Source organism: Geospiza fortis, unplaced genomic scaffold (genome assembly GCF_000277835.1).
Source record: "Geospiza fortis unplaced genomic scaffold, GeoFor_1.0 scaffold603, whole genome shotgun sequence".
NCBI lineage: Eukaryota > Metazoa > Chordata > Aves > Passeriformes > Thraupidae > Geospiza > Geospiza fortis.
Genome location: NW_005054460.1, coordinates 47929 through 59524, shown reverse-complemented (window position 1 = coordinate 59524; position 11596 = coordinate 47929). Strand labels below are relative to the sequence as shown.

General features: G+C 39.3%; 1 protein-coding gene across 2 annotated transcripts in view; it reads left to right on the top strand.

Moving 5' to 3' along the window:
- CILK1 (ciliogenesis associated kinase 1) overlaps positions 1–11357 on the top strand; it is a 26553-nt gene extending 15196 nt beyond the window's left edge. For both annotated transcript variants that reach the window (XM_031062754.1, XM_005427903.2), the window contains exons 10-15: positions 1771–2067; positions 3148–3338; positions 3873–4027; positions 5322–5453; positions 7173–7286; positions 7746–11357. In XM_031062754.1, coding sequence (XP_030918614.1) covers positions 1771–2067; positions 3148–3338; positions 3873–4027; positions 5322–5453; positions 7173–7286; positions 7746–7900 — 1044 coding nt within the window. In that variant the 3' untranslated portion in view covers positions 7901–11357. The remainder of the gene's footprint in view (positions 1–1770; positions 2068–3147; positions 3339–3872; positions 4028–5321; positions 5454–7172; positions 7287–7745) is intronic.
- Positions 11358–11596: the final 239 nt, after the last annotated feature.

Genomic DNA, 11596 nt, shown 5'->3' with positions numbered 1-11596 from the left:
TTTCCCTTCTGTTTTTTTGCCATCTTTGATAAAATCTTCAAGGACCTTCTCTTCTCCAGGCTCTCTGGTTTTGCTCATATGTGAGATGCTCCAGTCCCTTAATCACCTTTGTGACCTTTTGCTGGACTCTCTCTGCTATGTCCATCTCTTTTTCTGGGAAGGCCAAAACTGGACACAGCAGTCCAGGCATGGCCTCACCTGTGCTGAACAGAGGGGAAGGATCACTGCTCTTGACCTGCTGGCAACACTCCTGCTCAGGCAGCCCAGGACTTAGTCTTACTTGCAGCAAGGGCGTATTTGGTAGCTATTCCATGTTCAACTTGGTGTCTACCAGGTCCTTCCCTGCAAAGCTGCTTTCCAGGTGGTTGACCCCAGCATGGACATGGTGCATGTGGTTATTCCGTCCCAGGACTTGGTATTTATCCTTGTTAAATTGGTGAGGATCCCGTCAGCCTGTTTCATCAGCCTGCCAAAGTCCTGCAGGGGGGCAGCACAGCCAACCAGTGTGTCAGCCCCTCCTTCTACTTACGTCGTCAGCAGACTTGCTGAGGGTGCACTCTGCACCACCAGCAGCATCATTAATGGAGGTGTTGGAACAGTATTTGCCCAGTAATGACCTCTGGGGACACAGATACTTCCTGGCCTCCAACCAAGACTTTGTTGCACTGACTGCCACCCTTTGGGCCTGACCTTTCAGCCATCTGTTAGTCCACCTTGCTCTCTGTTCCTCCAGCCCAATGTTGCCTGGATAAGGCTTGCTTTTGCTGGGCAGCCTCAGCTCAAGTGCATTGCAGATATGTTGTTCCAACATCCTGTACATAAGCCTTGCCCAGGTCATCAGTCTTGCACACACAGGTGATGGTAGCTGCTGGTTTCAGGTAGTACTCAACTAATACAATGAGCAGGGAACCTTTTGGAAAACAGATGGGATTCTTGACACTTGACTTCGAGGGCCATAGCTGAACCTTTGTGATTTAATTAACCTTCAGTATAAAGTGCAATTAAAATCTTGAATTTTAATGAAAACAGTTAAAAAGTGAAATAGATTATGAATTCTCAAAGATAATGAAGAACAAAAAAACACTGACTGTAACAGTATTTAAAAGCATTAACAGATGTTTTACAGTAAAGTACAAATGGAGTGAGGAATCTGAGCTTTTAGAAGCTTTTTGCTTTAAGAAGTCTTTGGGAAGGGAAGATGAGTGTGCCTGAAACAGCAAGATAAATTAATTGCCTTTACTGACAACTTCCTAATTACTTGTAAGGCAGATAAAAGTACTTTTACTAACTAACTAACTTTACTAACTTGTCAGAAAAGGTAGAGGCTTATTTCCATAAGGGTTGTGTTTCTTTCATTTAATTCAGTCTCAGAAGTGGAGAATGGAGGAGATGTCTCTGGGGTCATTGAGTTTTGCTGGCTGAATCTGTAATGATGAGAGGGATATGTTTCACATACACACATGAAGAGACAGCATGTAATGAAAAATACCTTTAGCTGCTATATACCTGGTTAACTATCTTAATTCTGCAGAACCTTTCCTTCTGTAGTAGTCTACAGAGGATTTGATAACTCAGTATCTCTTGAAATTTCTCTACTATTGCAACATTTTTTTGAAGTGGATTGTGCTCGCTAGAATCTAGTGTTGAGAGATGGATCTTCTGCTGTTTCCTACCCCACAAAAAATAGAAACTAAATTTGTGCTGACACATAGGACTGGGGTAAATGAAAAACTTTGGTTTTCTAAGCCTAACATCTTTATTACTTTTTAGGCACTTCGATACTCGTACTTCCAGGTTGGGCATGCCCTGGGCATTCAGGAACTGGGAAAACAAAAGGAACTGCATAATAAATTGTCTCTGCATATTAAGCCTGTCCCTCCATCACAGCCCCCTCTGAAACCTCATGCCCGAATTTCATCAAGGCCTTTTCAACAAAGCCAGTCTTCTCAGCACGTGGTGTACGCATGTAAGACAGACAACTCTGGGGCTGAGCACAGTAACTATGCACAGGAGGACAAGTCTAACCAGGTTCTTCTGCCTGCAATACACAATAAGGTTCCTCAGCAGGTAAATGTCCATCTAGCATAACATAAGCTTTCTGATAGAGTACCTGGCTTTTTTCCTTGTGTTTCTTTTTCTTGTTCTCTTTCAAGGTTCTTGTACTTCACTAAAAGGACAGTGAGTGGAACTAAAAAATAATTCCAATGTTCCAACTTCCTGCTAGAAACTGGAAGTTCCTCTATTGAAATCTAAATCCAGTTGCTGTTAAACACGCAAGTAAATTTCTTGTTTTAGAGCCATTTTGTGGTACCCGTTACACCTGCAACACTTAAAGGATGACACTGATTTCATATGAATAAAACGCATGTAAAGTGTTCAAAATATTAATGGGATTGATGCCAGAGAGAAAAGTATGAAGCTAAATAGTATTGAAATGATGGAGACTATTGCCTTCATCCATTTAAGGCATCCAATTTATTGACTGGGAATAATAGTCCCTTTGGTCTTCCAAACTGGACATGGAAACCAACAGATTCTTCTTGCAGCATGAGAATGTACCCTTTCTGTCTACTAATGAGGAGACTGGATTCATGAAATAGGTGATGAGAGCAGACAGTGTGAATGCTACTGCTACAGGGTCAGTCATAAGCAGGGTCTGTACTGACCAGTGTCACACAAAGTCAAAATGTACTGCTGAGTCTGAATGACTGAAGAGACACAAATTTGTGCCTGTGCTGTCCTGCAATAGAAAAAAAAATTAAATATCTAGACGCACAGGCTTGTGGAAACATAAGCGTTTGTGCAGTTTTATATTCCCAACATGGGTCTAGAAGTAAAAATTGAGCATAAGGTAATGGTTTGGGAGGTGCATACTGGAACATGAATAGAATTGGAATTGAGACCCAAGAAATTTCTTCTTCTGTAAGTTCAGGATGCTTTATTACAGGACAAAATGCAGAAGATCTGTAATAATGTCAGCAGGCTACAGATTGTGTTCTTAGGATGTTTGATGGAAGTTGAAGATTGTGTTGTTACAGCTCTACTACCACTATTACTCTTTGAGATAGAGGAAAAAAAAGTCCTTTTTGCTCCTGTCACCTAGATTGTGGTCTAAGCATGTTTGTTTCTTTTCAATCTTTGTAACAGAAAACATCTGCTGGGTCTGAGAATATAAATGGTGAACTTAAACCAAAACCTAGGCGAAGATGGGGACATCTTCCTAGGACAGTTAAGAGCTCTGAAGACTGGGATGATTTGGAAGACCTTGATTTCAGCTCTTCCATCATGAGAATGGACTTGAAAAACAAGAAGAGGCAGAATGATGAAACTCTTTGTAGGTAAGGGGTTTTTTATGTGTATATGCTATTTGGTCTATTTCTTTGCCCTTTTCCTCTTTCTTAGTAATGTTGCTCTTCATGCTTTCTTTGTATTTAGATGTGTATATTTATACAATTTCATGTTCTTTTTTTTTTCCCACTGAAAATTAACTGACTTAAGTCTTTCAAGTTAATTTTTGAGTATATACTTTCAATTTTACATGTGGACTATTTTGACATATTCCACGCATATAAACTGTTTTGGACAAGTCTAAGCTGCAGTTTCCGTGGATGGTATACAGAAGAGAGAAACTTACTGAGTGACTTACAAAACTTTAAAAGCAGTATGTAAGGGAACTAGAAGCACAAATCTGATTTTCAGGGACACTTCCACGACTTCAGGTTGATAATATTCCCTGTTGCCTGTGTGTTTATGGTGTAGCAAACACATTACACGGAAATGATTCCTGGAGATGGGGTCTAGTTGAAAAAGTCAGCTGTGAATATACATGTGCTATAAAAATTGGACTATACATACCAATTTTTGAATTACAGATTTGAAAGCATTTTGGACCTGAAGCCTTTGGATGCTGTAGGCTCTGGCAGCAGTGCACGAACTTCCCATGCAACCTTTTTGCGGCAGGACACTCCTACATTGCGAGTTTCTGCAGCAAAGCAACACTACTTAAACCATTCTAGGTATCGACCTGGTTAGTAAAATAATTTCCTTTTCTTCCTGCAATTCCAACAGGAGTATGAAATAGTCATTGGTACAGTAGCTCTTATCCTTTGAACTTGTGGAGGCGGGCTACTGCTTGGCTCAAAGGACAGGAGGACAGAAGGAGCTTGTAGTGTAGATGGCTGCAACATAAACTGCATTCTAGTAGTCTAGCAATGCAAACAAGGGGACAGGACTGTTGGTACTTCTTCCTCCTGATGGATACTGTTATGCTTGGAAGTGTGTTAGAAGATGTCTGTATATGTGCCAAACTATTCCCTGTCTCCCTAAAAATTATAAGACTGGTCTTCTAGACTGGAAAAGAAAGTGCCATGTGTTTACCTCATGAGTGTATAGTACCATGAACAACAGGCAAACTAGTAGTGGGACTAGAATTACATCCCTCTCTTCATGATAACCTCTGCTATACTGACACCAGTGCTGAGACAGCATGAAGTACAGGAGGCAGACAGCATGTCTACCAGTATTTAAAATGAGATGAATATAAGTATATTCTTTCTGATAATTTCTATTAATAAAGGTAGTGTTAGCTATTTATTCATTTGTAGTACTACTTCTTCAAAACTAATTAAGTAAATTAGAAGGTATTGTGACAGCAAACTCAGTCTTTTTTCCTGAAATAACAATTGACTTCAAATTGTCTCTCTTAGAGTTTTGGTAGCTAAAACTTGTTTTACTAGAGGAAATTGTAAAACACATTGATCCCAATACTGCTTTAGCCATATCCTAAATTGTGAGTGCATCCTTGAATGTTAGGTACCCTGCTTAAATATGGGAGCTATATTAAAAACAAATAATAGGTGTCATCTGTAGTGCAAACTGTTTGCATAATCTGAGGTATCAGTAGAGATGAAGAGTACAGTACTATGAGAAATGGAATTGCCATTATTGCCTCTTAAGTTATCTTGTTGCTGTTAGGCTTTTATTGGAAGCACAGATTTCATGTACATAGCAAGGTTCACTTTCTGTGACATGAGAGTATTTGTGGCCTTGATGTAAGGACCCTGTCCTGTGATATAAGCAGCCATCGATGCCAGTGGAGCTACTTACATTGTGATGTCTGCAGGATTAGGGCCTGTGGCTCGTTCCAGCATTCCTGTATAATGAGAGGATGGAGAGTGACTCAGAGAGTTACTGAGAGGGGAGAGATTTTGGCTAAGTTGAACCAGACATCTGCTCTAAGATTGTGCATCAGGTGGAATGAATGCAGGCCTGTGGGGCAGCAGGGATTTTAGTGAAGTAATCTTTGCATTTTTGCAATATAGGAATAAGCACCAGGAATAGCATAGTCTCCACTTCAAACAAAGAGTCTGTTCCATCTAATCACTGGCCCAGTTCTGATTTGTCTGGGAAAACCTCTGGTTTGGGAGGAAGTACTACCAGCAGGATGAATTCAGGTAAGAGGGTGTGCTTAATACTGAGAAATGATAATAAGTGACGTCTGTTCAATTCCCCACCAGTGTATTTTGGAGTCATCCATTTCCAAAACATTGTCAGCTCTGAAGACACCTGCTTACCTTGTCTGCTCTTGGTGTTAAAATCGATTATGAGTGCTCTTCTTTGGGAGACTGCCTTAAACTGAAACATAGTAATTTCTTCTAATGAATACTCACAAGTCTGAAGTACCCCATGCATAGAAGGCTGGACAGCTTAGGTCTGTTCAACCTGAAATACTTCCTCCTGCTTTCAGTTTCTCTCTTCAGTTTCTTTAAGTCGTGTTTTCTCATTTCCAAACTATTTTAGTCCACCTAGTACATAAATGGCTGTCGTTACAGGAGGAAGCTGGTATCAATTGAACACACCACTCTTGTTACATGAATTAAGCAAAGAAAATCTAAGAAAATCTATCATTGTGTTTTTCAATTATGTTGTTTAAAATAATGTAGTAATTATAGTTTAAAAATTCAGACAAAAAGCAAAACTCTTCAATCTTTCTTCTTCAGTTTTTTTTTTTTGGCATTTGGTATTTCAGGTATTTAATCACTGTTTGAGATGAAGTAATTAATTTGTAGATTTTTACATTAGTTTTTATCAGATATAGCATGTTAATAACACGTTGATGTTTTTAGATTGTATCTATGTATTTCCTCTCTAAACCATGGCTTCAGGTTTTCATGTGATACAGTTCTGCAGTGCCATACTTTTTTTGCATATGTTGCTTTGAAAGTGTTTTATTGCCAAAGTTTGTGTTGAATTTGACCCAAAGAAGCATTTTGGGCCTCTAGAAACTCAGGTTAAAAAAAACCCCAAAACAGCAATTTAAAGTTTTGGATGTAATTTAATCAGAAAGATTTAAGATGGGAGGACACTGTAAATAGCTAAACTACATGAGAACCTTTATATACGTAGCACGTCTCTTTCCTGGCTCTTTTACAAGTTTCTGCTTCTTTTGTAGCAGCATAGGATGTCATTAGATTTTTCTTTATTTATTACCATCATTTCCCACAATAGGCTTTGCCACTGCTCTAGTACAGCGTAGGCACATGTGTGATGGCCCTGCTCTGTGCATGATATCTTGCTTAGTGCCCCTCTGTGCTATAACAACTCTAGACGGTTTTGTTCCATTTCTATGGCTTATCCTACAGTTCAGTCAAATCTGTTGCTGCTCATCTTAGGGACAAGTTTTGTAGCTGGCTTTCAAAATCTGAAATCTGAGTCTTTACCACATTTTTAAATTGTGCTCTCACAGGCTTCACTAAGAGCTTTGTGTAGCACCAAAGCCCCAGACTCACTTCATAGAAACCATGAGTCAATATATTCTTAGCACATAGTTGCTGAAAGTCAAGCAAGATAATTCCAATTGAAATGCTAAGTTTTGAAAGCTTTGAGAAACCTTGAAAAAGCTGAGATGTCAGAGAGAACTGCCATTCTCTCTGACAGATAAAATTTGTACATGTTTTCTGTTCATCTCTAATGCATTCTGATGCTGACACTCTCCTGAATGCAGGTGTTTATGTAGGAGCTATAGGATTTCAAGTGCCTTCAATTAAGTTCTTGTTTTGATCACTCCATGATCAGGCTTGGTCTTGAAAATGATCCCTCAGGGCACACCTTTGTCTCCTGTTGACAGTATGGGAGATCCATTGTGTTCAGGTGTTCCTTGACATTTCTTTCAGGACCCATAGGATCAAGTGGTCTAACAAATGCTTATGTCCCTTCATTTCTGAAGAAGGAAGTAGGTTCTGCTGGGCAGCGGGTTCAGTTAGCACCAGTTGTGGACCCATCTTCTGGTAAGTCCAGTACTAAAGTTGTCTTGGTGCCTTGGTCAGTACTCCAGTGATGCTGTATGGATGCAGCACTGAACTACCTATCTTTGCTTTATTTTATTTGTCAGTATATGACTGACTAGAAGTATTGTTTGTAATCTTGCAGAACTTCATATGGAGAAGGATTTGGTTTGTGTTTACTTTTGTTTATTAAATATGTGGGTTTATCTACAGCTTATTTCAATGGGACCTATAGGTTGGTGTGGGAACTGGCGTAGAATTCACACTTGCCAAATCAGTGATGTAAATACTCTTTGTCTGTTAAGGTTTTAGGGATTGTATCCGCTATTTTTTCACGTCAGCAAACTTTGTTAAAAAAGGAGACTTACCTCATGAAAAAGTAAGGATCTGAACCTGCACCCAGTTGTTCAGTATGGACAGCTCTCACCGAACCTTTATATCACAGAATTTTTTGTCCTTTAGATTTTGCATCTCTGACATCAGTCAGACCCCTTCTTGGATGGCCGTCGTTCAGCTCACCCACCAAGAGCTCTCCGCGGTTAATGCCCCTGCCGCCGGCAGCGGAGCCGATCCACGGCCGCGTTGACTGGTCTGCCAAGTATGGCACTCCCCGGTGACCTGGAAAGTGCCCTCTGAGCACTGAGTGCATCCCCTGAAATGGTGTCCAACGTGGGACATTTCATACTGCTTTATATACCTGTGCATTTAAAAGGAGCAGATCTTCCATGAATGAGACATTTTGGAGGGTTTTTCTACTACTTCGCATTAATCTGAATGCAAGCTTGTACTTTTTTGTATAAAAATGATTTGTTGTATACATGGGTCCAGTTATTTTCATAAAAGTGATGCATTTTGTATATAAGGCTTAGGGTATTTGGCATTTTTATACAGTAAATTTTTATAATGAACTTTTAAAAAAATTAAATTTTTTATTAGACTCAACTTTTTTATAGAAGTGGATTAAAAAAAACCCCGTGGTGCAATATTGCAGTGAAGAAGTACTGAGGAAGGGGCATTCATTAGACATTTTCTGAGGTTTTTTGTGCTAGTTGAGGCTGTGTAATTTAAGTGATGCCATGTCTCAGTGCCACACTTCTGTTGTCTTATGCTCATTGCTTCGTACTGACATCAGAGGAGTGAGTGACTTAACACTCTAAACTCTCCTTCACAGTCACTGAGGGACTGCTAAAAGATAGTGGGAGAGACCTTTTTTAAAATTTATTTTTGCCTTTGAAAGGTTTTTTGTTGGACTGCTATTCAGATTTACCAAATCTTACTCTTGTTTGGTGAAGGGTAAATATTCTTCTGTAGATCTGTTTTCTGACACAGTTTTCCTTTTTCCTCCTTAAAGGTGTTCTTTGGCATTGTTCACTATGAAATAGAATGTGGACCTACCTCTGTTAAATTGATGTAAATGGTCTAATGATTTCTAAGGAGAAAAAAGAGATACTGTTTCATTTTTTTCTTTTGTTGCAAATGTAAGAGCTGAAGATATATTAAAGAACATATTAACAATAAATTAATAGAACTGATGAAACTGGTTTCAGAGTAACAAAATTTAATTATATGCGAGCAACATAGTTTAAGGAAACAAGATTTATGCAGGTGACTTAATTTTCACAACTGTTCTGAATCACTTGTGGAAAAAAAACTCCATAAAATCAAAACAACCCAGAGGAAATGAGTCAGTCTAACTTTACTTATGTTTATACTCAGTTCTTCACTCAATACATCTTCTTTTACAATGTGGAGAATATGTCAGCTTCCATAAATTAGGCCAAGAGGCTCTACAGGAAAAAATGGGATCTTATGGTGTCCTGTTACAAAAATGTTGTAAAACTGTGGTTGATTTCACTGAAATTGATAAATTTTAAATTGGTAAAACTGTTCTTTGAAGAGCAGTTTAACTCAGTTTATAGGAGTATGATTTATATCAAGGTATAGAGAAAAGGAAGTAGCCCCATAATCTGGTTTAGTTCTACTCTGGAAAGAAGTGCCAGAGTCCAGCCATCAGCAGAAGATTCTTTTAGAGTACAGTCAGCATTTGTTTGTTCTGCACCTCCTTCTACAGAAGAAAGATAAAATTGTTTAGTGCTGAGGGAGAAGACCTTCCATAGCTGCATTCTGGAGCAGTGCTGCCAAAGCTGGAGTGTGCTGAGAAAATGCATCTCCCTGCAGAAGTGTGCAGAAATGCTGATCTTTCTGAGCTCATTGTGTGGTCAGCTCAGGAAAATAGTTTAGTTATGAGACTTAAATCCAGCCTAAAGGGATCAGAGCAGGTGCATTTCTCAGCTTCCAGCCATTTCACAGGAATTGAATAGTTTGTGTGTCAATGAGATCCTCTCCATGGGATCTGCCAGCACACACAAGGGGCAGCTGCTGTGGTCGAGATTGAGAACATATTCTGGCCTTTTCAGTGCTTCCCATGGTAAATGTGTGGGATTTTGAGGAAACTGTACCCTAGGGTAGGCTGCTGGCTCAGTGCTACAGGGGGAACCACAGGGAACACTGCTCTCACTGTTTGCTTTTATAGGCTCAGCCCACAGTGAGAACAGTACAAGACAAAGGAAGAGCAAAAGTGTGCATGAAAGACTTACACATGCCAAAGACATCTTGTGTGTCCTGCTGCCCTCTTATCTGGGCATAGCAAGTACTAACTCCAAACCATACCTAGCTGCTTCCACAGCAGTGATGCCAATGCTTAGCAGTAAAGTAAAGCAGCCATTTGATTTCTAAAGTGCACACTGATGGGTGTCTGTGGGTAAGTGGAAAGGGAAATACGTATATTTGTGATAGAACTGGAAAGACAGTTGTTTCTCTTGGAAATAAATACCTGTATTTATGTCTACGTATTATTTAATTTATTTTATCACCAGGTAATTTGTCTCAAGAATGAACACCCTGAACCTGTCCCAGTACCCCTAGACCTAAGTAGGCTATGTAAGTAGTCTGGTCTGTACACTTAGTTCCTGCAAGTGGAAGGAGACAAGTCATGAGAACAGGCAGCTGAGACTTGGATTCATCATAAAGTGTGAGCTCCTTTGTTTGTGAGGTGGCTCATCCCTGGTGAGTGAGAATCATGTCAAAAGAAATCTGTCTCATTTGAGAGCATACTAACATTCTGGAGATACCTGAGTCCCTACTGAGGAGGGGGACAACTCTGAGATTCAAGTAGCACAGGATGAATCTGAACCTGGCCTGTAATCGATGAACCTTTATCAGACCGTCAGTGATTCTCTTGACTATAGCATTCAGGCTTTAGTTGGTCCAGTCAAAAGATTAGAAAAGCAAGTTGTACTTTTAATTTTCTTTTTTTATATATCTCCTCCTTTCCTAAGTTAAAGCCTTTTATTTTGGGGAAAAAAAGCTAATAATCTTGACATTGAGACTCACAACTAGTTTTAACTTAGTGAGACAGAAAATTAGCTAGTTGTAATGGCTGTATCTTTTACTCAAGCACATTCTTACTGAAGCTGGAAAAGTTCTTTTTGAGCAGGATAGAGCTGAGTTTATGTATTTTACTGTGCTGTCCCTGTGCAATACGGATATGGAAAAGATGGAGGTCTTTATATACTGAAATCTGGACAAGCAGCATATCTGAGAATTTATGATATGTAACCTACTAGTTTGTGCTTTAATATTTAGCTTCTTTGTGGGAAATGTTTTTAGAATTGTACTGTTTACATTTTCTCAGGCTTAGGCATAACATGTAATAATAAAGGAGTCTGACAGTGGATTTATTTACCCCTGTAATCCATATTTTCCAAAAGCAGTGTGTAAGTGCCATGACGTTAACAAGAAGGAAAAAAAGCCAGAAAATCCACTCTCTTGGTGTTCCTGTATCTGATATGGCTATTGATATGAGCAGGATGTTCCATAATGTGAGAAGGAAAATGTGTACTGAAGGAATATTTTAGAACTTAATATGGAAGGAGGGGGTGGAATTGTCAGAGATGTGGAGAAATAATGGTTCTTGTTTATTCAGTGTTTTTGTTCAGAAGCATTCTAAATGCTTGTTTCATTCCGTGTCAAATGTCCTGCCCAGAATAAAGTTATCCTTGAGGAAGCACTGACTGAATGACTGACTTGTTGTTTTATTCATTTTTTAATGAAAGCACTTTAGTTTGTTTTTTGTTTGGTTGAGTTTTTTTTAGTTGGGGTTGGTTAGTTTTTTGGTTTTTTTTTAATAAGCCACCTTAGAGGGACACTGCACATTCACTGGCCACATGGTTTGAGTCTAAGCATGTAATTTCTGCAATACACTTTGAGCTCCCTGTAAAACTGATCGCTTAGTCTTCCTTGGCTGTCAGCTC